This window comes from Bidens hawaiensis, unplaced genomic scaffold (genome assembly GCF_021521415.1).
Source record: "Bidens hawaiensis isolate Kalapana, Puna unplaced genomic scaffold, B.hawaiensis_p1.1 tig00040074_1, whole genome shotgun sequence".
NCBI lineage: Eukaryota > Viridiplantae > Streptophyta > Magnoliopsida > Asterales > Asteraceae > Bidens > Bidens hawaiensis.
In genome coordinates, this window is record NW_027497063.1 from 9,581 (window position 1) to 28,632 (window position 19,052).

The 19,052-nt window shown below is 31.7% G+C and overlaps 1 protein-coding gene across 1 annotated transcript; it reads left to right on the forward strand.

Moving 5' to 3' along the window:
• The first annotated feature begins 14,485 nt into the window (after window positions 1-14,485).
• LOC143591803 (F-box/kelch-repeat protein At3g23880-like) lies at window positions 14,486-17,439 on the forward strand. Its single transcript, XM_077071896.1, has 2 exons — window positions 14,486-15,536; window positions 17,369-17,439. The coding sequence occupies exons 1-2, from the start codon at window positions 14,486-14,488 to the stop codon at window positions 17,437-17,439; spliced, it is 1,122 nt and encodes a 373-aa protein (XP_076928011.1).
• Window positions 17,440-19,052: the final 1,613 nt, after the last annotated feature.

Sequence of the window (19,052 nt, forward strand, 5' to 3'; positions counted from 1 at the left end):
ATGTTGTGATTTTATTGTGCTATGTCATAAGTCATAATAAGAAAACAAAATTAGTGATCCTTTATTGTGTTTTAGTTTATAATCACTTGTAGTTTCTGTAATTTATTTTGTTTTAGTTTATATGGATCATGGATAAGTTCATACTTTATTATCATTGTGTTTTAGTTTGTTATCGGTGTGTTTTAGTTCTAGACAAATGTTCATGATGATACACAAATTCTTTTAGTTATTTATGTTGTGATGGTCAAATGAGAACACAATATTATTTAAATATTTAGTTGTTTATTTGGGTGTTTTTATTTTTTTATGTTATAGTGTTTTTTTTTTTTGAAAATTTTGATTTTATCTATTCTAGGAGAATTAAAATTATTAATTAAAATTGATACTTTCCATAAATAATATAACATACTAGACGATTATGTCATTGGTGTGTTATAAAACAAGTACAAAAATATAACACATCATAAATTAGATCAACTTTCCATTTTGACCATTGGATAACTATATCTAATGGTCAAGATCTTTTCCTACACTTCTTAGACACTTTGTATTTTTTATAATAACCTCACCCTATATATATATATATATATATATATATATATTAGGTTCATTTCAGAAGTTTTCTTAGCGCGAGAAGTGCGAGAAGACATTAGAACCAATCAAATTTTTTTTATATAATCATTAATTAATCATAGGGGTATAATAGTAAAATTTTTAGATTTTGTTTTTGGTAACTAGCAAATGTTGTAGGGAGTTTCAGATTGTAGTTTTTTTATTTGTTCTTTATCAAAATTTGCTTTCACAATTTTAATGATTTTATCTTGACTTTACGCAACATGTTCGTTTACCGCAAATAAAAATAAGATCAAAAAACATCAAACATAATTATATCATATTATATAATTTAACATGATCATGTACATTACATACGATCCTCTTAAAATAATCATTCACTAAACTTTTATACTAAACTACCTATTTATTTTTTATTAGGTTAGGTTGTGAAGTGCTTATATAAACTTAAGCTTACATAACTCATATACATATACATACCTACACATATGTATGTATCATAATAGCATCAACGTAATCGGTGCTCGAATTACACAATTTTAATTATAAATACATCGTAATAACAAGTCATAAGATAACATGTCGTTTTTACTATTTACCTACACATACACACCACAAAGCATATATGATATATGTTAATTCGGTATATGATTATAATGCTCCCTACTATCCTACTCAATGTAAACTATTAATTTTAATACCACCTACACTGTACATATATGAACCTACAGACAACAAAATTTACACATACACAATTCAAAATATCACATACACAATACATATGAACCTAAACATGATGATAAAGTTTACACGTACACAATTCAAAATACCACCTACACAAAACAAAATAAACTTTTTTTTTCACATTAAACTACATATAATAAATAGCGGATCATGCTAATAACCTACAATTATAAAATCTAAAAAATATATTCATGATACCATCTACACAATATATATATAAACCTACACAGTACAAAATAAAATTTACGCAAGTTACATAATTTAGTGTAGGACATTCTTTTTCAGTGGCAACTTTCATGAGAAACTAATATAAAGCTACACAATTCCTACACGGTATTTTACACAATTCCCAATATTTAAACTAACAAATAATGTTAAAACCTAAAGAAACATGTATAAAATGTAGGGAATCACCACACAATACACAATTATACATACATTTATTCCGCCTACACATACAAATTTGAATTCAGTAGGTAAGTACACATTCACAAACCCCATACACAGATTTGTATGTTTCTAAATTTGATGTGTAGGTAGTATAATCCATAATATTCAACGTAATTCTGCAAAATTTATGTGGTTTATTAACAAATACTAAAAAACTTACAAAACCATAATTCCCAAAAGAATGATAATTTTATTTACACAATTTTAATGAAAGAAATAAAATAGGAATAATCATATATGACTTTGTGAACATTGATTGATTAGGCATAAAAAATGAAACTGCGAAATGCATTAATGGTTTGGCTTAATGAGAGCTACATCACAAAAGACATATGCACCCTTTTAAATTAAAATTATTTCATAAATATGTATTTTTAGTTACGGATTTGTCATTTCTTTTGTAGACCATTGATTAAACACAACCAATGTAACTTCTCGCTATAATATGACTTCTCGCATGATTCATCCCCTATATGTGTGTGTGTGTGTGTGTGTGTGTATAGGGTAAGAATCCACCATTGGGTTTTTGAGAACTATGAGAACCAATATGGGCCACTAACTAAATAAATTTAAGGGATGGATAATGGTATTTCTGTAAATAAAATGAAATTGAAGGGGCAATGATGTAAATTCATTTGTTATGTTTACAAAGAGATCTCAATCCAACTTTGAAGAACAAAATCACTATCTTCTCTCTCATGCATACGATTATACGAACAACCACATGCTAGGGTTTCTCTAATAATCACCTCATCGATATGTTGAAACCATCTCAGGCTAGAGGTTAGCCGGAAATAGTTCACCGGTGGAAATGGACGGGATGGTTTAGGTGTTTTTATAGCGAGATGTTGCGGAGTTCGATTTGAGAGGGCAGGAAGATAAGAGGCATACTGGGAAGATTAATATGTCGAGCTTTCAGGTACGATCTTATACTTAATCTTTATATGTTCGTTGCATAATCGGGATCTGGAAGGTTTTATTATCTGGAATTTTGAGGGATTAATCGAATTTTTGTAGATTGGTTTATCTGAAACTGCGATTTTGTTCGTGTTAAAAATCTTCCGGTGTTCCACCGGTTCTCGCTCTCGCTCTGGTGATTTTCATAAAGTTTTTCATTTATTAATTTAATTATTATAATTGAACTAGAAATTGAAATTTTTAGCATATTGTATTTCTACTGTTGCTAATTTTTACATGCATTCTTACTGAGATGCGGTAACTTCTATGAATCAGATAACTGATTTAGTTGAGTGGTGTTGTGTGCATCTATTAAGTGGTGGACACAGGGCTCTAATATCAAACCCTACATAGATATGTTAAGTAGCATAAATAAAGCTTTAATATCAATTCAATAAGGTACAATGAGCCACATACAAACTGAATATTGAATATACATATATGTATATATATTGAATAAATGTAGAAATAAATATATATTGAATATAATGAATTGATTATTGACTATTGAATAAATGGTTGTTTATAACATCATAAAAGCTATACATATATATATATATATATATATATTATGTTTGGTTTGTAGCTTGTGTATGCTATACATATGCGTATAGTGAGCTATAAGTTTTGTTTGTGCACATACATATAATAAGTTAGTGTTTAGTACTTATAGATTTTGTATGTTGTCGTTATATATATAAAGAGTAACAATTATAAGGTTAAAATGTTTGTACATATGTGTATATTCATCAATTGTTATGGTAATTGTAGATTGTGTATGTAATACATATGTGTATAGTGAGTTTTGTTATATTTGTACATAGTGTATCATACGTTGGTATTTGGTACTTGTAACTTTTGTATTTTGTACTTCTATGTATAATGAGTAGTAGTTATAAGGTTAAAAAATGTGTGTACATATGTGTATAATTATAACTTGTTATGATAATTGTAGCTTGTGTAAGTTATACATATATGTATTGTGAGTAATCGTTTAGTTTGTACATATATCTATAATAAGTTGGTGTTTGATACTTGTAGCTTTTGTATGCTTTATGTATATGTATGATGGTAGCAACTATAAGATTAAAATGCTTGTACATATGTGTATATTGATAAATTATGGTAATTGTAGCTTGTGTATGTTATCATACATATGTGTATGGTGAGTAATTGTTCTCATTGTACATATGTGTATAATAAGTTGGTGTTGGATACTTTTTGGATATGTGTGAGTTTGATTTTTGCATAGGGTGTTAATAGATCAAGTGTGACATAATGCACATATATGCATAATTTCCATTGATATGATAAATCAATAGTCCTACTAAAAATGTTTTAATAAATATAATAAATTTATACAAATGTATAATTGCTAATACACATATAAGGTAGTGTTTTGGTATTTGTAGCTTTTATGCATTCTACTTATATGTATAATGAGTAGTAGTGATGCAGGAGCATCTCTTAATTTAAAATCTGATTTTTTATTATCTTTTATTATTTTATGTTTATCTAGTTTCCATGTTTATCTTTTCCTGTCTAGTATAAATAGGATTAATTGTAAACGTTTTCATTAGTTTTTTTGATTGATTATGAATTAATAAGAACTTTGTTCTTGGAACCTTTGGTTCAATTATCGTCTTTGATTATCTTAAAGTGTCTCGAGCCATTGATTGCTTCCGAAACTGCATCAGTTGGTATCAGAGCTTTTGGTTCTCAAATGGCTCGGCATGGAGGGGAATACTTGCTTGATCGTAGAATCGCCGACAGAGGAAACGATAGAAGTGTTTTCTATTCACGTGCTCGTGTTGAAGATCGACGTCCTACTCGCAGAGTCCCCAACCGAGGCAATGGTGGAGTCTATTCTGATCCACGGGATATTAAGATGATCAAACGGCTCCGGAAACGAGTCCGTGATATGGAAATAAAACAAGAGATCAAACGGCTCCGCGAACGAGTCCGAGATGTTGTGTTACAAAGGGCGATGCAAGATAAGGAAACCGAATTGAGAACTATCGTCTGGGACGATGTGAACGAGGAGGAGGAGCATCCTTTCAACCATCCCCACCCTTGGTTCGATGAACCGATCTATGAACTTGAATCTGGCCAGGAGTTCTTGCCGGACGAAGAACCTTGGTACGATGAAGACGGGTCTTGCCCTGATGAAGAAGAGTGCTTGTTGGTGCATATGGTTCTTAACGATTATGCCATTCAAGAGGCCGAACAAAACGAAGATGGTGAGGATTGCATGTATTCCAAAAGAAACGTAAGTGTTGATGATGAAGTGGTTTCCAAAAGTTTGCTTTCTACAGATTGGTGGTGTTGGTATGGAAATTTCCTTATGCCGCCGATTGTTATGGAGCCGCCAACTGTTATGAAAGTTCTAAATAATTGTGAGATGAATCTGGAAGCTCCAGTATTTCGGCATTCGATTACGAGTGAAGGCTTGCAGGTATTATCTCCTAAATATGTGGAAATTCAAAATGAAATTAATTTTGAAATTAATGAAATTGATTTTGAGGTTAATGAAATCATTGATGGAGATATGGGTGCGATTTTGCGGCCACGTGGGGTAAATGGAATTGATATTCAATTTAGAGGAAAAAATGCTCTTGTTTACGATAATGATTACCATCCATATTTGAAGGACATTCAATCACGTGGGACTCTCAAATGCATGGAATCTTCAAATGGTAGTGAAGTCTATGTGGGGTTAAGCCTTATAACTTTGGCTCAACAAAATGCATATGATATTCCTAATGGTGGGTTTCATGGGAATACGGCTAATAAAAGGCCTAGCCCATATGAGTTAGAAAAAAAGAGCACAAACCATGAACAATAATCACGTGGATGTTCCTTTTGACCCAGGTGATAAAAGTTTAGAGTTGGATGAGATGAAACCTGAAGTTGAACCGTTTAGGTGGGTCGTGATAACACTGAATGAGAATCATGTTGTCAATGATTTTTGAGTCTTTTCCGAAGATGGGGAGAAGGAAGTGGAGAGAACCGGCAACCCGATAAACCTAGGCGGTACGAATTTAGATCCGGGTGAGACGACCCGTAAAGTTGAACAGTTTGGGCGGGTAATGGTGTTGATAAATAAGGAGCGAGTTGATGTTCCTTTCGATCCAAGTGGCTTTGGTTTTAAGGCAAAACTCGAGGACGAGTTTTTTCGAAGAATGGGAGTATGATGCAGGAGCATCTCTTAATTTAAAATCTGATTTTTATTATCTTTTATTATTTTATGTTTATCTAGTTTCCATGTTTATCTTTTCCTGTCTAGTATAAATAGGATTAATTGTAAACGTTTTCATTAGTTTTTTGATTGATTATGAATTAATAAGAACCTTGTTCTTGGAACCTTTAGTTTAATTATCGTCTTTGGTTATCATAAAGTGTCTCGAGCCATTGATTGCTTCCGAAACTGCATCAAGTAGTTATAAGGTTAAAAATTGTGTGTGTATATGTGTATAATGAACAATTGTTATGATAATTGTAGTTCGTGTATGTTATACATATGTGTATAATTTCTGTTTGTACATATTTGTATAATAAGTTAGGTGGTGTTTGTTTTTCACTAAAAGCACTTCTCTACCTCTTTTGTCTGCGCCGCGCAGACATTGAGCTCTGCAGTTTGTTTGTTTTTTAGAAGATATTTCATTTAAAAATGTCTGCGCGTCATCTTCTCCTAGAAGTATTGCCCCTGTCACTTCTCACCTCTTCTTCTCTTCTTATTTCCATTATCAACAACACTAGCAGACCTCCACCCTCCTCCTTCTCCACCCAAACCCTAGCTGACTCCACCCTCGACACCACCGCCGGCCTTCCTCCTCCACCGCCGCCGTCTATCTCTAAAGATCCGTCACAGTCCGCCTCTCTCTCTCCAAAGATCCGCTGCCTCTCTCTACAACACAGATCCGTCACCGTCTCTCTCTCCAACAGGTTATCTAATTGCATGATTAATTTGTGTGAATTTGAGTTTGTATCTGTGTTGTGGAAATTAGGGCTAATTGTATCTGTGTTGTGGAATTTGAGTTTGTATTTGGGGGAAGACGGGTTAATTGCTAAACTAAACAGTTGAGGTAATTCAATTGTTGTTTGTGTGTGTTTCACCATAGTCATCCAAATTTGTGTGTGTTTCCCTCTGAGGAAAATCGGGAACAAGTCTGTTAGGTTATATTATTTTTTGGATTCCAATTTGTATCTCTTTCAAATAATAATAATAATAATAATTTCAGTTTATTTTAAAAGTCGGCAGATGTTAAAAAACAAACAGTCTTCTTGTTGCAGACTGCAGAGATTTGGTCCACCTCTTCTGCTCCAGATGTGGTCCGCAGACTGCAGACATTTTACCTCTGAAAAAACAAACAGCACCTTAGTATTTGGTTCTTGTAGCTTTTGTATGTTGTAATTATATGTGGGGTGAGCATATTAGTCGTCATAACCTTAACTGAACCGTAACTCCGCAACTGACATAACCGAACCGAATTTAACCAATGGGTCAGTTTAATGAATTTTTGAAAACCGTCAAATGCGGGTCGATTTTGGTTAAAGGTAGTTACAAAACCACCATAACCGAACCAACCTATTTATTTAAAATATTTTAGTATGATAGCTTATGTGCTTTGTTCTGTAGATTGATTGACGTGTTAATTGTTTGGTAAATTATACATATTGATGCATATATGATGTGTTTTTATGTTCTTATATGCATAAATTTTTGTGATAACATGACAGAAAATATATAATATGTATGTAGGTTTTTAAGCTTGTGTAATAGTTATTATAGTAAGTTGTTTGGTAAGTTATACATGTATGTACATATATGATGTGACTTTATATACATATATGCATAATATTTTTAATAAATGATTGTTTATAACATGATAGAAAATATACATATGTGTATATAGGTGTTTAAGATTGTGTAATACTTAGTGTAGTTATAGTTGTTTAGTAAATTGTATAAATAAGTAGTTAACAATATGATGTGACTTTGTACACTAATATACATAATATAAATGTTTTTAAATAATTAACAATAAAAATGACTTTTTTATGCATAGGTACGTATATGATTTGGTATATACTCATACATGGATGTTTGTACATATATGTATAATAAACTATCGTATATGTATAAAAATATTATACATACATGGATGTTTATAAAAATGTTGTTAGTGAGTTTTTGTTTATTAATTAGGTGCACATTCAGAAAAAAAGAAGCCTCTACGTAAGTAGTTAAACATCATGTTAATTATATATTAATGGGAATGGTTATGATGTTATTTATATATTAGTGTTAATGATTATTTAGGTAAGAAAAATGAAAGGATAGCTATGAAACGAGCATGCAAATTTTCTAATACATATAAAGACCCAATTGAAGTTGAAGACGTTGAAGACATAGTGACAACAAACTCAAAATTACAAATAATAACACAAGGTAATTCTTAGTTATATATATATATATATATATATATATATATATATATATATATATATATATATATATATATATATATATATATATATATATGTGTGTGTGTAATATGTTTAGCTGCACAAGGTTAAAAGCTATCAATGTTATTATATATTGTTTGTATATATGTGTATAACGATGTTTTGTTTTGTAATTGTAGCTTGTCAATGTCAGTATGTGTATGTGTACCGGGGCGTAATAGTTTGTCGACTGTGGAATCATCACCATGAGGCATATGGAAACATGGATGGGAAAAAAGAAGTTAAATGGGATTGTGGCTTCCTAATTCAAAGAAGATTAGAATAAAACTTGAAACTTTTCTAAAGAATATGCGGTTGCTATTGTTTTATTATAATCAAGTAAAGAATGAGATAATTTTAAAGGAAGCAAAAGAATTGGCATGTCAAAAGAAGAAATATATGATTTTTGTTTTAATTTTGTTTGGAGTTTTATGCGTCGTGCTATTGTATGTTTAAATTTTTCATTACGAAATCGATCGCATAATTGCATATTTTGATTATGTGGTACTAAAATATACTGATGTGATTTGATGCATTATATTTTAATGAATTGTTGTTTGTTTATATTTGTTTGATTTTTGGTACATTGTGAAAAGGTCAAGCGTGACATAATATACATATATGTATAATTTGTTAAATATATATATATATATATATGTATAATTAATATAAGTTTTACACTAGCCTATTGTAATATACGAATATGTATAATTGGTTTCACCAATGCTATATGCCTAATTCGTATCTTCGTGACACCTTTATCACATAACTAAAAAATAGAAAACATCATATTCTTATCTAATGACCATCACCTTCTTTTGACAAACAATAAGGTTTTAACTTTATAACAAATAATCTGACTCAAAAGTTAGAGAAAAGTTAGAGAAAAATATTTGTAATCGAAGTCTAACTTGAGTGTTTATCACTGCAGAAATATAATATACACATATGTATAATATGTATAATATACATATATGAATAATCTATATAATATACACATATGTATAATCTGTGTAGGATTATAATATACATATAAGTATAATGTGTATAATTTATGTATCATAGCATAACTTTATTATTGATAGAAACATAAAAGCATCATGTTCTTGCCATTAAAATGCAATAACTTAAAGTTGAACACAACACTTGCTAGACATAGTAGTGTATAAGTTAAACATCAGTGTAAAACATTTTCTCCTTACTAGTTTGTTACAAAAATTACATTTTATCTTCTTCTTCTTGCTCTTTTTCTTAGTCTTCTCACCTGGACCATTTGAATGTTTATTTTTTCAACAACCTTTCATCCGTATTCATTTTGGTGCTGTAATTGAGACTTTTGTGTGTTTTGTATGGTACTTCAATTGTATATGCTTTGTTGTATAGAGGCTCAAATGGGAATTCTTCAAAAATATTATCCTTTCTTTCTCTAGTTTTCATATTAAGTTCTTCAAGTTTATTGGTAGTGTATCACATCATATTAGTGCACATCTGAATATTATCACTAACTCGATGTCTGATTATCGATCTTTGTCTTTGGTCGGCATACAACCTGTTGAATTCAAAAACAAAATTTAGTTAAATAACCTCATAAATATACAAAATAAATGAGAGTAAGCATATAAAATATAATATACATAAATATACATATATGTATATTATTTGATAATTTTAAACCTTGTACCCCTAGACAATTTTTTTTCGAGTGTTCTAGGTGACAAACAAGATAACTATGTATAACATCTGATTCCTCTCAAGAAACAGTGTAAGTCGAAGTAAAAGTTTTGTACATGTTCTTCTAGACTACAAAAGAAATTTTTTCTAGTGTAAATCTCGCATGTCGTTCAATAGGGAACGGTGTCTTGAATTTTGGTTCGATCTTTTCTAATGAGCGAAATACAATAAAACATAATATTATCATAAGAGAGAGTAACAAAAGCAATCGTAATTAAAAATTACCTTGTTCAAAGTTGTTGGCCTCTTCAACCGAATGAGATGATGTAGAGTTTGACTTTGGTTGGTCAATGAAGTTTATGAGGTTAAACATCGGTCGGCTGAACGCTTGTTGGATTTGGAATATGAGGAATAGACTTGTGCTTTGTATGTAGCCTTGGGAATTTGTTTCACATCCATATTGCATCATCTTCAATCAATTTTTAAAAAATTCAAATTTTATAAATAATATACAAGATGAACAAAGCAAAATATAACTTCTTTTCTCATATTTGACACAAATTATTTGGTCAGAACACAGGAACAACATAATTATACCTGTTTTGGCCCGACCACCAGACCCATTTAAAACACACCATTTTTGCCACATATATAGAGAATAATAAAATTTCGAACAGAATGTATGTTGGGTCAGCCGATGATATTATTTTGACCTGGCCCGTTACCCAACCACCCAACATAACCCCACTTAGTATGACCCGACCCATTAACCAGCCCACCCTTCTCGCCACATCTACCAAGACTCATATTTGAAACACTATTAATACTAACAAAAATTATAAAAAAATAAAATATCACACAGAAGGTCATCTCAAAATAACCCTACCTATATTAACCCGACCCGACCCGACCCGTAGCCCAACCAACCCTTTTTGCCACACATACCAAAAAAAAACACATTTGACACTAATATATAAAAAAATATAAATAGAACAAAGTTTCACAAAGAAGGTGTATTGGGCCAGGCAAACATAATTTTGTTTATTTTGACCCGACATATTAGTCAACCCGCTCTTTTTTCACATCTACCAAGAACAGTATTTGACACACTAATTATTTAAAAAAAAGGAATAAAATTTCACACAGAAGGTGTATCAGGTCAGTCCAACATAACCACACATATTTTGACCCGACCCGTTGCCAACCTGTCAGTTTTGCCACATCAACCTAGAATCATACTTGACAAACTATTACTAAAAAATTACCTTGTTCAAATCATACTTGACAGACTATTACTTCGAAATTGAACAACGATTGTAGCTTCAAATATACAATTAGTAGGAAAAAACTAATTAATGTTCTAATTGAAGGTCAAATCGATACTTGAATCATATTTGTTTGAAGGTTACCACTTACTAGATTAGAATTGAACAGAGCAAACACGAACAGTAACTACTACGATTTGAAATCTGATTGAACTTTGAATCAATTTGAAATTGAACCCTAGTTGCACAACTGAGACTTGATCTCAATTGTGTTGATGTGAATCGTGATAGGAATATGGAATTCCCAAAATTCTATTTTGATGTTAAATTCCTTTTCTACCCTTAAAAGGAATTTTAAATCCCCCATCTTCAAAGGAAAGTTAGTGGCTAAATAATTGTTCTCAAAGTTCTCAATTCTTGAAAGGTTCTCATATGATCCCAATCTTATATACACACACACACACACACTAGACGGGTGCCTGCGCAATGCAGCGGGTGTGTTTGAACCTATTAATCACGTAACAAATATAAGTATTTATGGTTTGGTTAAAACCTTGAAATCGTTTAAACCGGTCATTGGTTTGACTTCTTTTTTCTTTTTCTTTTTTTAATTTCGGTTTGTTGGTCGGTTTCAAAATTTTCAAAATGTAGTGAACGGTCGGTTGAATGCATTTTAATGTTTTTTATTATTAATTATTAGATATGTTTAATAATATATATCAGATATAGTTAAAAATTTAATTGAACATAATCTTTTATTACAAATAACTTGGCTATACAACTTCAAATTAACCTAATTGCAGTATGATTCATTTTGTGATATTTGTTATTATTTCACGTCCTAGATCTTCCATTAATATTTATCATTTATGTGGCAAAAATTATTATTTTTTATTTATGATCCTCTCAAGTATTATATTATGTTGGTGTTTAGTTAAAACTGATGGTACATTTAAATTAAAAAATTATTTTAAACTATATTTATTATTAAAGTATTGTGAAACCAAACTGGAACCAGGCCGTTAGTAACGATTTGGTTTCAACTTTCAATAGTTGAGTTTGGTTTTGGACAACAAAAAAATAAGTATTAACGGTTGGGCTCACAAGTTTAACTTAAAAACCATCAAAATCGACACTGAACACCCCTACGTAACATATTAATTTATTTAAAATGAAAAAAATTATAACAATATCATATCCAAATTAAAAATAATAAAATGCTCGTTTTTATGGTGTAATTTTTTTATAAAAATTTTAAAGGCTATAGTCGTTTTAAAAACATGGATGAAAAGTTAGTTTACAACTTAATTTATAAACATAATATAATTAAAGATGAGAGACCAAACTTGTAAGTTGAATGAATTGTATTTAAAAGACAAATTTACCCATATTAACACATGTATCTCATGCTTTAAGTGCTCTAAATTACTTAAAAATAGGTGACTTAATTTGCCTTGTTTGGTGTATTATATATAGTTTAGATATATACGATTGGGATCATGAGAGAACTATTTTGAAATTGAGAACTATTTTGGACCACAAAAAACCCAAAAATAAAAAAAATCATAAAACAAAAAAAAACGTGAAAATAAAAAAAGTAAAAAAACTAAAATTCTTATTTATCATCCCCGGTTTCATAAAATAAATAAAAAAACATCTTGGTTTAGCAAAATTATACATATATGTATAATATGTACATATATGTATATGCACGTTTTTTTATGCACATGTGTACAATTTAAGGTAAATGATAATATGTACATATGTGTATATTACGTAACTAAAGACTAAATGAAATTATACATATGTGTATAATACGAAGTTTTATTTATTTATTTTTATTTATTTTTACACTTGCTACGTCATCCCTTTAACTGCCTTTCGGCAAGGTTAAAGCTAACTGATTTTGGGCAAGATTAAAGAATTTATTGGTTTAAGCTTTCCCGAAACAAGGGTACAAGAAAAATGTATTCCATTTATTTGCAGAGAAAGTAAGAGGTCATAAAATTTTAGTTTCGAGTAGGTTGTATTACATTTTACCCGTGCTGAGTTTTTTATGGGAAAGGATTTTGTTACTTTCTTGAAAAATCATCACAAGCTCAAAGACATCTTAAAATCAAATTGGAATCTAGAAGTAAAAAAAAATTGCCGATGAGCTACTGGGAAAGACTCTTTTAGTTCGTTGTGACCGTGTGGTCAAAGCCGTACGTCATGAAAAGAGAAAATTGTTAGCATGGCCCTCTCATTTAGAGATTTATTTTTTAAGTTTTCATACTTCTTTCTCTCACTTGCGTTTAATATTTTCTTGAAGTGCTTACGTCTAAGTTTGTAAACGAATTGAGCATTCAGTGAATCATCATTTATTTAATAAGTGAACAAATACGAACACCGAGTTTAGTTTATTTAGTTAGAGGAATGAACATGAAAACATGGCTCATTCATTCGTTTATGTTCTCGAACATTCGCTCCTTTTGAATTTGTTGTCCTTGTTCATTCTTCACGTTGATTTCTGTTAAACTAAGATTTAAAATAACAAACTTAAAATAGAAAGCCAACACTGTAGATGTGTATCATTACTTAATATGTTATGAATATATATCTTTTGTAGTTCACTGGCATTCAAATCCAGTATCAATATGAATCATGTGAATATTTGAAGAAAATGGATAATTTAACATTAAGGATGGCTAGGATAGATTCGTGTCTCTGTGTAATCAAATTGGTGACACTGTTGGGAACGCTTTGGAGGTAAAAGATGTCATAGCAAATTTTTAACATCTAAAACAAAATATATTTTTTTGCCAGTAGAAAGAATGATTTTATAGCTTATATAAAAGAGGAACAAAACCTAGGAAGTTTTGAGTTATTAAAGTAATGTATTGCTAAAACTATTGCATCACAATGAGAACAACATAGCTCCTAAATCCAACTATAAGCATACTAATCTTAATTAAAAGAGCCCACATTTAAAAAAATATAATGAATGTAACAAACTATATATACGTATCAAATCAAAACAAAACTCGGTTGAAATGAAACAAATCATTACAAAATATAAAACATCAAAACTATAAAAAATAAAAACTTAAATAAACCCCCATAACACGGGGGGCTAAAAGCTAGTATAATGATATTTTTAGCTAGCCAGAGTATATATAGCCAATTCAACGATAATAAAAAGACCACAAACAGAAAACTAGCCTTCCTGAATTTAAGATCCTCCAAGGGAGCACCAGCTAAGTTTAGTAATTCAGATCTAGTATCATATGTTGTTAAATACCGTAGGTAAGTACTACGTTTAAACGTAGTTTGAATTAATGGTAGAAGTGTTTTCTGTCGCTGATGATATCCTCGAGCAGATACTGTTAAAACTGGATGTTGAGGATTTGATACGTTGCAAGAGCGTATGCAAGTCATGGCTAACGCTCATCTCTCACCGTCGTTTTATCAAAAACCAACTAAACTACAGTTACAACACTGACCGCCATAATAATAAATATGGACATAGAAGGATTGCTCTGGTCGTGTCACTCTTTGGGTTTACCTTTATTGACCATTATGGACCTTTTTGTTATATAATCGGTTCTTCCAATGGCCTCGTATGCAACTGTTACTCCAATGCTGAAATTATAGTAATTAATCCCTGTACTGGAGTGCATAGGAAACTGCCCCAACTCCCTGGTTACACGCCATCATCTTTTTGGCCATTGTGTTGCGGTTTTGGTTATGATTCATCAAGTGATGATTACAAGGTTGTAGCGGGAATGAGGAAAAGTGAATATGTGACATGTTTTTTTATGTTAACTTTGAAGTCAAATGTTTGGAAAGTTTTTGCTGATGTCAAGTACATGTTTAATAGCAGAAATGGTGTCTTATGCAATGGTGCGCTTCACTGGGTTATGTTTGCCCAGACTCACAATACTAGTAATGGTGATGGTAATAACAAAATGAACAAAAAGGCGGTGATCCTTTCTTTTGATTTATCCCAACATATTTTTAAAGAAATCCCGCAACCTGATGATGATCCATTATATCAATCACTTGGTGTCGGTGTCCCGAAAAGGTATTGGAGGTATATGACCGATATGAGTTTGGGGATTATGGGAGAATGTTTATGCATATTTCCTTTTACATCGATTCCCAGTCATATCATATGGGTAATGAACAAGTACAATGTCAAGGAGTCTTGGGGGATTGTGGGACCACATGATTGCGAGATATTAGAGTGTCAAAGTATGCACTTAATGACAACCTTAGAGCTATCCAGTCCAAGTCGTGTCGATTTATTCACCATTTTCGGTAGAAGAATGTGCAGGAATTGTGAATTTATTGGCACCCCTGTGTTTGTGCGCAGCCTCGTATCCCCTCATGATCCGTTTTTGAACTCGTGAAATCAATGCTCTTTTGTTTCTACTTTTGGTACGTCTATCTTACACGCTCACGGCTTGAAATTAACACTTAAATGACACTTGTAGCTGCGACTTTTCAGATCAAGCCAAATAACATGTCGTGCTTCTGGAGCCAAGTTGAGTGCTTGAAAAACTTAAATTTTTTGTTCCTTGCTGTTTTGAAGCTAGGCATTTTAAATGCTCGTACTCTTGTTTAAGTTTTAAGAGTTTTGTGTTTTAAGGTTTTCAAAGTTTGTTATGGAGCCTTATTATGTGGTTGATGGTATTAAATAATATTTAACTTTATGTATCATTTCGAAACTCGAAAAATTAATCAACATATTCACATTCCTTAAAGGTTTTCAAAGTATGTTTCACAGAAGTTTGATTTCTTCCATTCTGTTGCAGTGTATGTTCTCTATCCCAATGAATAAGGATGTAAACAAGATGAGCCAAGCCGATATAGTTAAGGCTTGAGCATGATATGGGAAGCTAGGGCTTGAGTTCGTTTATTAAATAAGCCACAATAAATGCTCGAGCTCATTTAAGCTCAGCTTGATTTGAGTTTTTAACGAGCCGACCCAAAATTGAGTAGCTCACAGCAGCTCGGCTAGGTAATTAACTCTTATTGAAATTATATTGCATACAATATAGAGGTACTGTGATCTTATATTCTTATTCATGCTACGATGTGATATAAATTGCATTGTTTTAACTTGTGGATGTGGTAATTTTCATTCATCAGTTTTTCATGCTACAGGACAAGATTCCTATGGTGAATCTTGTTGCTCCTTTTGCAAATGATGGAATTAACATCACTATATGATGGATCTCACCTGAAGTGTAAACACTTTTAGGGAACATAGAGTACCGTGTGACAGAAGAAGTTTGATGGACCGGTTAACTACCAAAACAAGGGCAGCATGCCAACTAATTCCCCAAAACTGCAGGTTTGTAACTTCTGCCAGTTGTCTTGTTTCCACAGTTTGTCTGAATTCAATATTCTTTCTTGTGCGATGTGATATAATTTTGTTTGTAACTTCAGTATTTAATTGCAATCAAATGTCGAGTGTAATGGTTTAAAAGGTTACTCAATTGCATACATATGGTCAAGAGCTAATGATAATAATATTATTGTCACAACATCACTATGTGTATACAGTTTGTGATTGGTCTAATGATAATACTATTAGGCTGAGGGGTGTGGAGCGCTAGGAGGGGCGCAAGAGGGCAGACGCTCGCGCCCCGGGGCGCGAGCACCACACCACCGGGGCGCGAGAGGGGCGCGAGAGGGGCGCGAGAGCGGAAAACGAGGCAGTCGCCAGGAGGCTCGCGGGAGCTGTAGCGCGTGAGGGCTTGGGGAATGGTGAAAATAGCCGTTGGAGACCATAAAATGAGCCGTTGGCTCTTAAATTTAAAAAAAAAAAAAAAATTTCTACTCCTATATATTACCAAACTTACCCATTTCTTTATACAACACTTCCTATATATTATCCATTTCTTTCAAACTTTTTTAAAAAAACCTTTACAAAATCCTATATAATACCCCTAAATCAACCCATTTTTACCATATCAAACACAACTTCAATCTCCAAACAACCCATCGTCACTTTTAAAAATAATGTCGTCGTACTCGTCTGATTCCGACTCCTCCGAAGAGGATGATTTGCTTCTTCATGTAGGGGGAGTTTTGACCGCAGCCGTGGTCAATCTCTTGCCAAAACTACCAAGGTGACATTCCGCCACAACCGTCCACAATCAGTGATCAACAAAAACTTCATAACATAGCAAATATCAAGAGCCGTGAGATACACGGGGATCTTCGACACGAGTTGGTTGAACATTTGTGGGCGAGGCGACCAGATGATCTTGTATTAGATTAGTTTTATTATTAAATATTATTGTTTGTTTAATTTTTAGTATGTTTTTTTTTATTATGAATTTTCAAAAAAATGTGTGTTTGTTTAAATAATTTCTTGTTTTTTTAATAATACGTTTTTTTAATACATTTATAAAAAAATAAAAAAATAAACCGCTCGCGCCCCCTCTCGCGCCCCTCCACACCATGGCCCGGGGCGCTATCACCACTACCAACACCCATCTTATCAAGTTTCTCTCTCTGCCACACGTCACAATATTATTGGATGGCGCCCCCACTCACGCCCCCTCTCGCGCCCCCCCACACCCCTCAGCCTTATTGTCACAACATCGCTATGTTTAAGTAACAAGAAACATCTAACCTGGCAGATTTCATGATTTTTTACTGTACATCATAGGTGGTTGCAACACCTCGTGTCTTTTTAATAATCATTATAGGTTGCATCATATTGTAAGATAATATAAAATATTTCATAATCTTACTATACTACTCCTTCCGTTCCATTATAAGTGATTAAGTGTTCATGTTTGAAAAACACAAAGTTTAAGGTGGATTAAATGATTGCATTTTTTCTTACCAAATGACAATAATGTCATTGAAAAGTGGGTCCATCAATATTGTTTATTAATATTAGTTATGTGTGTTTAAGGGTAAACTTGGAAATTGACTAATAAATTATGAAAGTGGACACTTATAATGAGACAAATAAAAAAGGAAATGTGAACACTTGTAATAAGACAGAGGGGGTATTAAAGCAAACTCAATATCCACAGGACATTATTCTAGGGTGTCCACATCATTGTCACCTCAAAGCCAAATCACCTATTTACTTTTATACTCTTGCCAAATCCCATAAACTATATTTAAACTTAACAGTTTTTAACCATAACCATTTAATCTCTCTTTCTATATCTTCTGCTTTATTCTTCCAACCTCTCATATATTCCGGCAATCCAGATTGGTATTAATATTTTTCCGGTAAGGTTATATTTTATAGTCTAATGGCCGATTTTGTTATATGTTTTTCCGGCAAAATTATATTTGTTTCCGGTAATGTTTTCCTCTAACGTTTTAAATTTATTTTCATTGTTATATGATTTTCTTATAATCGCTGTAAAACAAAAACGACGGTGTAATTGATATGTGGACGTTATTACGGTCTTCTGGTAAGTTTTTCCGGTGATGTTTTATATCTATAATAATCGTGGTTTTATATTTATTTTAAGGTTTATATTTTTCCTGTGATTTTGTTATACATGTTGTTCATTTAGGTTCTATATCAAAATCGGAGATACCATGGACATTATCATTATTTCATTTTTTCGGTAAGGCCATTAAAATTTTCCGGTTATAAATTATAATTCAAATCTTCCATAATATGAATATTAATATTCGACTTTATCATTTCAAGTTATTTTCCCAACTGATATAAGCTAATTTCACTTTAGGTTCTAAATCAAAATCAGAGATACCATGGACATTATCACTATTTAGTATTTCCGGTAAGAGCATTCAAATTTTACGGTTATAAATTAAAATTCAAATCTTCCATAATATGAATATTAATATTCGACTTTATCATTTCAGGTTATTGTCCCGACAAATATAAGTTAATTT

Coding starts and splice junctions, on each gene's coding strand:
- LOC143591803 (XM_077071896.1), top strand. CDS start 14,486: ATGGTAGAAGTGTTTTCTGTCGCTGATGATATCCTCGAGCAGATACTG. Junction 15,537..17,368: donor GCGCAGCCTCGTATCCCCTC/ATGATCCGTTTT, acceptor GCCGTGAGATAC/ACGGGGATCTTCGACACGAG.